Source organism: Ranitomeya imitator, chromosome 3, assembly GCF_032444005.1.
Source record: "Ranitomeya imitator isolate aRanImi1 chromosome 3, aRanImi1.pri, whole genome shotgun sequence".
Taxonomy (NCBI): domain Eukaryota; kingdom Metazoa; phylum Chordata; class Amphibia; order Anura; family Dendrobatidae; genus Ranitomeya; species Ranitomeya imitator.
The window spans coordinates 396,334,145-396,346,183 of NC_091284.1; the positions used below are offsets into that span (position 1 = coordinate 396,334,145).

A 12,039-nucleotide genomic window follows, 5' to 3' on the forward strand; every position below is an offset into this window, starting at 1 on the left:
GTGTGTGTACGTGTGTACACGTGTGTGTGTACACGTGTGTGTGTACGTGTGTACACGTGTGTGTGTACGTGTGTACACGTGTGTGTGTACGTGTGTACACGTGTGTGTGTACGTGTGTACACGTGTGTGTGTACGTGTGTACACGTGTGTGTGTGTACGTGTGTACACGTGTGTGTACGTGTGTACACGTGTGTGTGTACGTGTGTACACGTGTGTGTACACGTGTGTGTGTACGTGTGTACACGTGTGTGTGTGTACGTGTGTGTGTGTACGTGTGTGTGTGTACGTGTACGTGTGTGTACACGTGTGTGTACGTGTACGTGTGTGTGCACGTTTGTGCGCGTGTGTGTACACGTGTGTGTGCACGTGTGTACGTGTACGTACACGTGTGTGTACACGTGTGTGTGTGTACGTGTGTACACGTGTGTGTGTGTACGTGTGTACACGTGTGTGTGTACGTGTGTACACGTGTGTGTGTGTACGTGTGTACACGTGTGTGTGTACACGTGTGTGTGTACGTGTGTACACGTGTGTGTGTACGTGTGTACACGTGTGTGTGTACGTGTGTACACGTGTGTGTGTACGTGTGTACACGTGTGTGTGTACGTGTGTACACGTGTGTGTGTACACGTGTGTACGTGTGTACACGTGTGTACGTGTGTACACGTGTGTGTGTACACGTGTGTGTGTGTACGTGTGTGTGCGTGTGTGTACACGTGTGTGTACGTGTACACGTGTGTGTACGTGTACACGTGTGTGTACGTGTACACGTGTGTGTACGTGTACACGTGTGTGTACGTGTACACGTGTGTGTGTGTACACGTGTGTGTGTACACGTGTGTGTACGTGTGTGTGTGTACGTGTGTGTGTGTACGTACGTGTGTGTGTGTACGTGTGTGTGTACGTGTGTGTGTACGTGTGTGTACGTGTGTGTGTGCGTGTGTACGTGCGCGTGTGTACGTGTTCCCTTTAAGAAAAGCATTTTCACAATGGAGATCTAGAAACAAGACAACTTCTGTGGAATATACAAGATTGGTGCATACATATCCGCTACATACTACTTATGAATGTAATCTACTCATGACTGGGTGGTACAAGTCCAGTTTACCAAGCAAATGATTGCTCCCCCATTTAAGCAAAGCACGTCTGGATAAAACGGTTTAACAAGCAGCTTTTGCAGAGCCTTGTTTACCAGGAGCAGAGGTCTCAGGAGGTAAAGTAGGGCCAGATAGGGAGGGGAGAAGAGAGCGAGTCTTAATGAGCTCACTTACTGCCTGATAAACTGCACAGCATCCTCGTACTTCATCCCGCATTCAATCAGTGCTAGAGCGACCAGCACAGGGGCCCTGGAAGGACAAAGTACAGAGATTAGCTAGGTGTACAATTCAGAGACTGGATCCTCGGGGCTTACCAAGGGTGCACACACCAGAAAAGCATGATAAATTGGATTACAACCAACAGTTTCATCACATCACGCATTCACTGCCAGATCTGCCCACAGCACTGTGCAATATGGCTATAGCTACACATTTGCTCTTAAGCCTCAATGACCTTTCGTAAATTTCTTGATAAAAAGTAGGTCAAGTAATGCACCAGCGAGTGAGCCAATTTACTCGTATGCTGTCAAGGGTTAAAGGTCTCTGCATACTTTACTCCAGAATAGAGATTATTTCTGCGAATAAGTCCGGCTCAAGTGAAAACAGGCATCAAAACCAGTGTTCCCTGATCCCACGGTTCATAACCTGCAGTTCTTCATTTCTGCTGCCAGACACTTTATCATCTGCATCTTAGCAAGCTGCCAGTCTGGGTCCTGCAACACCCCCCTTCTATAAACACTCGCAGCCCTCCGTGCCCAAAGGCAGCGCCCGCCAACGTCAGGATAATAAGTGCTGTATGCTAATTAAACAGATCCATGGCACACCAATTAGCCATCACAAACAGACCAGATGCTGCTCCATTTATTTTACAACCCATCCAAACATTGCCCAGTATGACATTTTACAAAGCGACAATACACAGCGGTTTGGGGGCACAAAAACAGCAAAGAAAAAACAAACAAACAAAACCACCACATTAAAACTATAAACAACAAGCAGGCCAATTAAAAATGTCCAGATTCCGGATCTTAGGTCCATACTTGCCATTTCTGGCTTTTGTAAGTGTTGTGGCCTATATGTAGGCAATGTCCTCACCTGCCCAGGCCTGCCACACAGTGTACTGCAATGCAGCAACCGGGTTCTTCACGAAATTTGGTTTTTAAGAGATTCAGCCAGTCATCCACTATTTGTGTAGGAGGTGGGGCTCCGTCATCAAATGGCCAGTCCTAAATGGAGAAAGTGACGAGTAGAAGGTAAGCATAGAGACAGCAAAATAAGCATCAACAATACACTTACAGGGAACCTTTGTCTCACCTTTTATTTTACTCACTTATATACTGCCATCATATTCCACAACACTTTACAGATATCATCACTGTCCCCATTGGGGCTCACAATCTAAATTCCCTTTCAGCATGACTCTGGAGTGTGGGAGGAAACCCACATAAACAAGGGGAACATACAAACCACTTTCCTGCCATAGCTTTCGGTAAAGTTGCTGACTAGCACTGTACGGTATTAACCTGCAGATATAGGGTTAAATGCTAGCCACTGAGCCACCGTGCGGCTACCCTGTAGATTAACCCTACATCTGCAGGTTAATACCGGTACAATGCTGTTCAGCAACCTTACCTCCTTACCGAAAGCTACAGCAGAAAATTAGCTTTATTCCTCCCAAGAGCCGCTGGCTCAGTCACACAGGTTGTGCTAGGAGTGGCGCCTATAAGCACGTTCCAGCACTTTAGTGCACAAATGCGAAGGGTCAAAGTGCCGGGGCGTGCTTACAGCTGCCACTCTCTGTACTGGGCAGTGTCTGTAGCAGCTCCGAACAAGTCGGGAATTCGGCGTGGCAGCTGGAAAACATTGAAACGCCATTAACCTGTAGATTAACCCTATATCAGCAGGTTAATAACATTTGGGTGACATGACGGGTTCCCTTTAAAAAGTTGTCCATCCATCTTTGGGGACAATTTCTTTGGTACTTAAATGCGTGCAACTGGGGCTAAATATCATTATTGCACTTTGTGTTTCATTACTAAGTGTTGCTCCATTTGCCTTCTATAGTCTGTATTGCGCGGTCTAGTGCTGGCTGCACAGTCAGTTAGCCACTATCTTACATCACACATTTTGGGGATAGGATTTTGTGGCACTTCCTATTATGCCAGTATGACCAGTTCTTCTCCTTTGTCTTGTTCATACAGCTTTCCTCAGACTGATCAGTGCTCCTGTCCATATAATGGCTGCTGGTGGAGAAACGTGTGATCAGACCGCTCCATCAGTCTCTTCCAATAGAGAAACACTTCACATGGGAAAGCGGCTTTTCTACTGGAGGAGGCTGGTGGACAGGGCTGGTCATCAGCAGCCATTTTATACGCTGGAGAGCTGATCAGTCTGAGGAAGGCTGTACTAATAAGTGCAGGAGGAGAACTGGTTCTACTTGTATAGTAGTAAATGTACACAAATCAAAAGTACACCACTTTAAGCATAAGGCCACAACAAAGCCCTAGGCAAGCACCATATTTAAAGAATGACTCCATCTTGAAAAATGATGGCATGTCATTAGAATTCGGGTCCACAGCCATATGAGGGGCTTATTGTGTGTGGGAAAAGTTGTATTTTTGATCATCATACATTCTATTCTACTACAAAGTGTACAGGGATATGAAAAACAAAAAAAAACAAACACATGCTTGTGTTGCCATTTTCTCGAGACCAATAAATGTTTTAATTTTTCGCAATATCTGGCTGTGTGATTGCTTAGGCTTTTTTCACACTTCAGTTGTTTGGTGTCAGTTCGCTACGACATACTGACGGATCGACGGATCCGTCACAATTGTTGAGAAAACGGTTCTAACGGATCCGGTTTTTTGACGGATCCGTTACTTGGGGGTTGTCTGGGAAAAGTATCTACTTTTTGGAGCATGCGCAATTGTAAAAGCGGATTGGGGCGACGGATCCACCAAATGACGGCCAAATTCTATGGAATGGTGGACGTGACGGATCAGTCGCGAACCGCCATTCCGGCGCAGACAAAAAAAAAAAACTTTATAATGTCCGTCAATGTCTAGATGACGTCCGCCAAATCTCGACGGATCAGTCACATGGCGGATGGAACGAACGACCATCCGCCACAATCCGTCGCTAATGTATGTCTATGGGAAAATAGCGGATCCGCCCCCCCCCCCCCCCCCCCCAAAAAAAAAATGGCGGATCCGCTATTTGAGGAAAATGGCGGTTTCAGACTAACGCCAAAAAACTGAAGTGTGAAAGAGGCCTTAGTATACACCCTGAACTGACATTTTTATTGACACCATTTTGGGGTAGATACAATGTTTTGGTCACATCTTATTGAAGTGTTGCAGCAGCAATTCTGGAGTTTTTTTCTCATTATGCCGTTCACAGATCAGGTTAATTTACTTTATATTTTGATAGATCAGACTTTTACAAACACAGCGATACCAAACATGTGTATTTTATTTTTAATGGGGCAAAAGGAGGGACTTTTTATATTTTAAGAACACTTTTTACTGTATTTAAATAGTCCTTAGGGGACTTGAAGCATCCGGTCGCCTGTGCTGTACATTGCAGGGCATCAGTATTAGTAGGCACAGCTAAATTCACTATCTCCTATGAACTCCAGCCATGGGCCGGTGTTCACAGGAGGATCGTAATGACAGGCACAGGGGTCTTCAGTCATGTCATGGGCGCTCCAATGGAAATGTGGAATCATGCACCCCACCCCTTGCAAGCGCATGATAAAGGCCACTTGCCAGCGGGATTGAACAGGTTTGCAGCTGCAGGTGGAGCGGAGCCCCATCCACAGCTATTCGAGGCACATGACAGCGGATTAAATCAGCCGTTGTTATGCGTGGGGAGAAATGTGGGTTCAGCCTGCGAGCGAGTACATCAAAAACAGGGACACAACAGATGATGCAAGTTTATGTCATGTATGGGGTTAATATATCTTCTATATCTTAAAGCAGGCAGAATTCAACATTCCCTGCATTGACATTTTAGAGCACAAGTTGCAGCAAACAGCCAAAGTATGAAGCAGAGTTCACTTGTGATCACGCTGGGGCAAAAACGCATTCATTTGTTCTGATTTTCTGGAAAACCATGGCAGAAACAAACTATCATGAGAATTAATTTACTTCCAAAAGTTAGTGCAATACTTGACAGCTCTGTCCCTATACAATGTGCACTGAAAGCTGTAGCGTGGGCAGGTTATACACCACTCATCAACTGAGCTCTGCAGCAGAGAAAACTGACTATCACAACTACTGCACCCAGCATATTAAGTGATACATCACTGGCATCAGGGTCTCTGTTGCTACCTCCAGCTGCTGTCAGATTACATGGTAAAAGACGTGACAGATTCCCTTTAATATTCAGTTCCTCATTAGCACTGTAGCATCAGCTTTCCTTCTCCAAACAAGCAATATAGAATTCATTAGGCCTCACTATAAAACTTTTGCTGCTCAATGACAAATTCCACATCAACCCTCTAAAGATCTTCAGCATGTCTGCATTCTGGTCTTGTATTCCAAAATGGTTTAAACCCAAAGGAAACTGAGCGGGAATTACTCACGTGCACTTGTATGCCTTCCTTCTCTACCGGAGCCTTGTCATATGTGGCTTCACAAACTCTCACAAGAGTGGTGACTCCATATTTCTTCAGCTCCTAAAGGGGAAAAACACCAATCAATTCACAAGAAGTATTCATTTAGATTCAACCATAGATCACGGACTTTTCTATTTTCATTGATCAGCAATAGTATGAGTGAGCCATTTCTTTACACATCATTCTGGCAGGTAGATTCACTCTGTAGATTAAAACTAATGGTGATCAGGCCTTAGAGTTTATTCTTACCCCAAAAAGTACCGTACCTCCAATTCTATATATTAACACAACTGTTTTATAGGAAATAATTGAAAACTTTGTAATATATCTTCTAAAATTCCCATTTTTTCACCTTCTCTTTATTCGTCGCATATGCAGGGATCATTCACTCTCTATACAATACTAAAAATCACTCTCCAATATAGCAGAAATCAAAATGGGTTAACCGTTCACAGCAGTCAGGTATAGCTCCTGTCAGTATAAATTTGTGGAGAGAAAGCGTAAACAGACATCGCTGCAGCATCTATCTATCTATATATAGCAGTGTTGGATTCACAGCTACCCTGCTTATTACTCTATAATGTCCTCCATACTGGTGTGTGGTAAGGATTGAGATACAGAGAGAGGATCTGTATCAGAGACTTTACAGTTGATAGTCTTGAGTGATCAGTACAGCAGATGTGAAGATGATGAGGAAAGGAGACAGATTAATAAAGAAAAGCATTTTCCGGTGTCAAGATATATTACAAAGCTCCTTATCTTCACTTTCATTAATTTTTTTTTTTCATTCATTAAACCACATTCAGAACCTTCCATACCATAGATTTTCTATGTAAATGTTTGACTTGCTTTATGTAAGTGCCTCTCGGCAGGTGCGGTAGTAAATCTGAAGTGTCCACATTAAGGTCAGGCTGTAATCCAGATCATCCTGCAGATTAGGGTTTGTTGTGAGCTGTCCACTACTTGGTCACCTGCTTCTTATATGTATCAGATGACAAGCGGCAGCGCTCATGTGACAGTGTCACGGGAACGCCAGAAGACCGTGCAGACATTGCACATATGGAGTTCTCTTACATGGGGAACCATCTGATTTAAGAAGGAGTTATCCAAATCGTGGCTAACCCCTTTAAAAGGATATTCTTAACCCCTTAAGCCCCGAGGGTGGTTTGCACGTTAATGACCGGGCCAATTTTTACAATTCTGACCACTGTCCCTTTATGAGGTTATAACTCTGGAACGCTTCAACGGATCTTGGCGATTCTGACATTGTTTTCTCGTGACATATTGTACTTCATTTTAGTAGTAACATTTATTCGATATAACTTGCGTTTATTTGTGAAAAAAACGGAAATTTGGCGAAAATTTTGAAAATTTCGCAATTTTCCAACTTTAAATTTTTATGCCCTTAAATCACAGAGATATGTCACGCAAAATACTTAATAAGTAACATTTCCCACATGTCTACTTTACATCAGCACAATTTTGGAACCAAAATTTTTTTTTGTTAGGGAGTTATAAGGGTTCAAAGTTGACCAGCAATTTCTCATTTTTACAACACCATTTTTTTTTAGGGACCACATCTCATTTGATGTCATTTTGAGGGGTCTATATGATAGAAAATACCCAAGTGTGACACCATTCTAAAAACTGCACCCCTCAAGGTGCTCAAAACCACATTCAAGAAGTTTATTAACCCTTCAGGGGTTTCACAGGAATTTTTGGAATGTTTAAATAAAAATGAATATTTAACTTTTTTTCACACAAAATTTATTTCAGCTCCAATTTGTTTTATTTTACCAAGGGTAACAGGATAAAATGGATGCCAAACATTGTTGTACAATCTGTACTGAGTACGCTGATACCCCATATGTGGGGGTAAACCACTGTTTGGGCGCATGGCAGAGCTCGGAAGGGAAGGAGCGCCATTTGACTTTTAAATGCAAAATTGACAGGAATTGAGATGGGACACCATGTTGCGTTTGGAGAGCCACTGATGTGCCTAAACATTGAAACCCCCCACAAGTGACACCATTTTGGAAAGTAGACACCCTAAGGAACTTATCTAGATGTGTGGTGACCACTTTGACCCACCAATTGCTTCACAGAAGTTTATAATGCAGAGCCGTAAAAATAAAAAATCATATTTTTTCACAAAAATAATCTTTTCGCCACCAATTTTTTATTTTCCCAAGGGTAAGAGAAGAAATTAGACCACAAAAGTTGTTGTGCAATTTGTCCTGAGTGCGACGATACCCCATATGTGGGGGTAAACCACTGTTTGGGCGCATGGCAGAGCTCGGAAGGAAAGGAGCGCCATTTGACTTTTCAATGCAAAATTGACTGGAATTGAGATGGGACGCCATGTTGCGTTTGGAGAGCCCCTGATGTGCCTAAACATTGGAACCCCTCACAAGTGACACCATTTTGAAAAGTAGACCCCTTAAGGAACTTATCTAGATGTGTGGTGAGCACTTTGACCCAACAAGTGCTTCACAGAAGTTTATAATGCAGAGCCGTAAAAATAAAAAATCTTATTTTTTCACAAAAATGATCTTTTCGCCCCCAATTTTTTATTTTCCCAAGGGTAAGAGAAGAAATTAGACCACAAAAGTTGTTGTGCAATTTGTCCTGAGTGCGACGATACCCCATATGTGGGGGTAAACCACTGTTTGGGCGCATGGCAGAGCTCGGAAGGAAAGGAGCGCCATTTGACTTTTCAATGCAAAATTGACTGGAATTGAGATGGGACGCCATGTTGCGTTTGGAGAGCCCCTGATGTGCCTAAACATTGGAACCCCTCACAAGTGACACCATTTTGAAAAGTAGACCCCTTAAGGAACTTATCTAGATGTGTGGTGAGCACTTTGACCCAACAAGTGCTTCACAGAAGTTTATAATGCAGAGCCGTAAAAATAAAAAATCTTATTTTTTCACAAAAATGATCTTTTCGCCCCCAATTTTTTATTTTCCCAAGGGTAAGAGAAGAAATTAGACCACAAAAGTTGTTGTGCAATTTGTCCTGAGTGCGACGATACCCCATATGTGGGGGTAAACCACTGTTTGGGCGCATGGCAGAGCTCGGAAGGAAAGGAGCGCCATTTGACTTTTCAATGCAAAATTGACTGGAATTGAGATGGGACGCCATGTTGCGTTTGGAGAGCCCCTGATGTGCCTAAACATTGGAACCCCTCACAAGTGACACCATTTTGAAAAGTAGACCCCTTAAGGAACTTATCTAGATGTGTGGTGAGCACTTTGACCCAACAAGTGCTTCACAGAAGTTTATAATGCAGAGCCGTAAAAATAAAAAATCTTATTTTTTCACAAAAATGATCTTTTCGCCCCCAATTTTTTATTTTCCCAAGGGTAAGAGAAGAAATTAGACCACAAAAGTTGTTGTGCAATTTGTCCTGAGTGCGACGATACCCCATATGTGGGGGTAAACCACTTTTTGGGTGCATAGCAGAGCTCGGAAGGGAAGGAGCGCCATTTGACTTTTCAATGCAAAATTGACTGGAATTAAGATGGGACGCCATGTTGGTTTGGAGAGCCCCTGATGTGCCTAAACATTAAAAACCCCCACAAGTGACACCATTTTGGAAACTAGACCCTCTAAGGAACTTATCTAGATGTGTTTTGAGAGCTTTGAACCCCCAAGTGTTTCACTACAGTTTATAACGCAGAGCCGTTAAAATAAATTTTTTTTTTTTTCGCAAAAATTTTTTAGCCCCCAGTTTTGTATTTTCACAAGGGTAACATAATAAATTGGACCCCAAAAGTTGTTGTCCAATTTGTCCTGAGTACGCTGATACCCCATATGTGGGGGGGAACCACTGTTTGGGCGCATGGCAGAGCTCGGAAGGGAAGGAGCGCCATTTGGAATGCAGACTTAGATGGATTGGTCTGCAGGAGTCACGTTGCATTTGCAGAGCCCCTGATGTACCCAAACAGTACAAACCCCCCACAAGTGACCCCATATTAGAAACTAGACCTCCCATGGAACTTATCTAGATGTGTTGTGAGAACTTTGAACCCCTAAGTGTTTCACTACAGTTTATAACGCAGACCCGTGAAAATAAAAATTCTTTTTTTTTTTCACAAAAATGATTTTTTAGCCCCCAGCTTTGTATTTTTACAAGGGTAACAGAATAAATTGGACCCCAAAAGTTGTTGTTCAATTTGTCCTGAGTACGCTGATACCCCATATGTGGGGGGGAACCACTGTTTGGGCTCATGGCAGAGCTCGGAAGGGAAGGAGCGCCATTTGGAATGCAGACTTAGATGGATTGGTCTGCAGGCGTCACGTTGCATTTGCAGAGCCCCTGATGTACCCAAACAGTAGAAACCACCCACAAGTGACCCCATATTGGAAACTAGACCTCCCATGGAACTTATCTAGATGTGTTGTGAGAACTTTGAACCCCTAAGTGTTTCACTACAGTTTATAACGCAGACCCGTGAAAATAAAAATTCTTTTTTTTTTCACAAAAATGATTTTTTAGCCCCCAGCTTTGTATTTTTACAAGGGTAACAGAATAAATTGGACCCCAAAAGTTGTTGTTCAATTTGTCCTGAGTACGCTGATACCCCATATGTGGGGGGGAACCACTGTTTGGGCTCATGGCAGAGCTCGGAAGGGAAGGAGCGCCATTTGGAATGCAGACTTAGATGGATTGGTCTGCAGGCGTCACGTTGCATTTGCAGAGCCCCTGATGTACCCAAACAGTAGAAACCACCCACAAGTGACCCCATATTGGAAACTAGACCTCCCATGGAACTTATCTAGATGTGTTGTGAAAACTTTGAACCCCCAAGTGTTTCACTACAGTTTACAACGCAGAGCCGTGAAAATAAAAATCCTTTTTTTTCCCACAAAAATGATTTTTAGCCCCCCAAATTTTTATTTTCCCAAGGATAACAAGAGAACTTGGACCCAAAAAGTTGTTGTCCAATTTGTCTCGAGTACGCTGATACCCCATATGTTGGGGTAAACCCCTGTTTGGGCGCACGGGAGAGCTCGGAAGTGAAGGAGCACTGTTTTACTTTTTCAATGCAGAATTGGCTGGAATTGAGATCGGACGCCATGTCGCGTTTGGAGAGCCCCTGATGTGTCTAAACAGTGGAAACCCCCCAATTATAAATGAAACCCTAATCCAAACGCACCACTAACCCTAATCCCAACTGTAACCCTAACCACACACCTAACCCAGACACACCCCTAATTCTAATCCCAACCCTAATCCCAACCGTAAATGTAATCCAAACCCTAACCCTAGCCCCAACCCTAGCCCTAACCCTAACCCTAACCGGAAAATGGAAATAAATACATTTTTTTTAATTTTATTATTTTTCCCTAAGGCTAGGTTCACATTGCGTTAGGGAAATCCGTTTAGCACTAGCGGATTGCGCTAACACAATGTCTTTTTAGGTGTCGTGTTTAGTGGTCGCGTTAACGTCCCCGCTCTGGAAGATCGGGGATCGGACCTCGGGCGCGCCGCGGACGCTGCAAGCAGCGTCTGAGGCGCGCCACAAAAGAATGGCACCTTGCTAGCGCGAGCCGAAAATGGCACGCTCTAGCGATGCGCTACACCTGAAAATCACATTGCTGTCAATGGTTGTGCTAACGGACCCGTTGCACGGCGTTAATTGTGACATTTTCGCCGTGCAACGCTGTCCGTTAGCGTTAACCCATTAACGCAATGTGAACCTAGCCTAACTAAGGGGGTGATGAAGGGGGGTTTGATTTACTTTTATAGCGAGTTTTTTAGCGGATTTTTATGATTGGCAGCCGTCACACACTAAAAGACGCTTTTTATAGCAAAAAAGTTTTTGCGTCTCCACATTTTGAGACCTATAATTTTTCCATATTTTGGTCCACAGAGTCATGTGAGGTCTTGTTTTTTGCGGGACGAGTTGACGTTTTTATCGGTTACATTTTCGGACACGTGACAGTTTTTGATCGCTTTTTATTCCGATTTTTTTGTGAGGCAGAATGACCAAAAACCAGCTATTCATGAATTTCTTTTGGGGGAGGCGTTTATACCGTTCCGCGTTTGGTAAAATTGATGAAGCAGTTTTATTCTTCGGGTCAGTACGATTACAGCGACACCTCATTTATATCATTTTTTTTATGTTTTGGCGCTTTTATACGATAAAAGCTATTTTATAGAAAAAATAATTATTTTGGCATCGCTTTATTCAGAGGACTATAACTTTTTTATTTTTTTGGTTATGATGCTATATGGCGGCTCGTTTTTTGCGGGACAAGATGACGTTTTCAGAGGTAACATGGTTATTTATATCCGTCTTTTTGATCGCGTG

The 12,039-nt window shown here is 43.2% G+C and overlaps 1 protein-coding gene across 1 annotated transcript in view; it reads right to left on the reverse strand.

Moving 5' to 3' along the window:
* PTP4A2 (protein tyrosine phosphatase 4A2) overlaps positions 1-12,039 on the reverse strand; it is a 57,023-nt gene that overhangs the window by 12,821 nt on the left and 32,163 nt on the right. The window contains exons 3-5 of the mRNA XM_069757011.1: positions 5,686-5,778; positions 2,193-2,323; positions 1,272-1,346 (exon numbers count right to left, since the gene is read on the reverse strand). Coding sequence (XP_069613112.1) covers positions 1,272-1,346; positions 2,193-2,323; positions 5,686-5,778 — 299 coding nt within the window. The remainder of the gene's footprint in view (positions 1-1,271; positions 1,347-2,192; positions 2,324-5,685; positions 5,779-12,039) is intronic.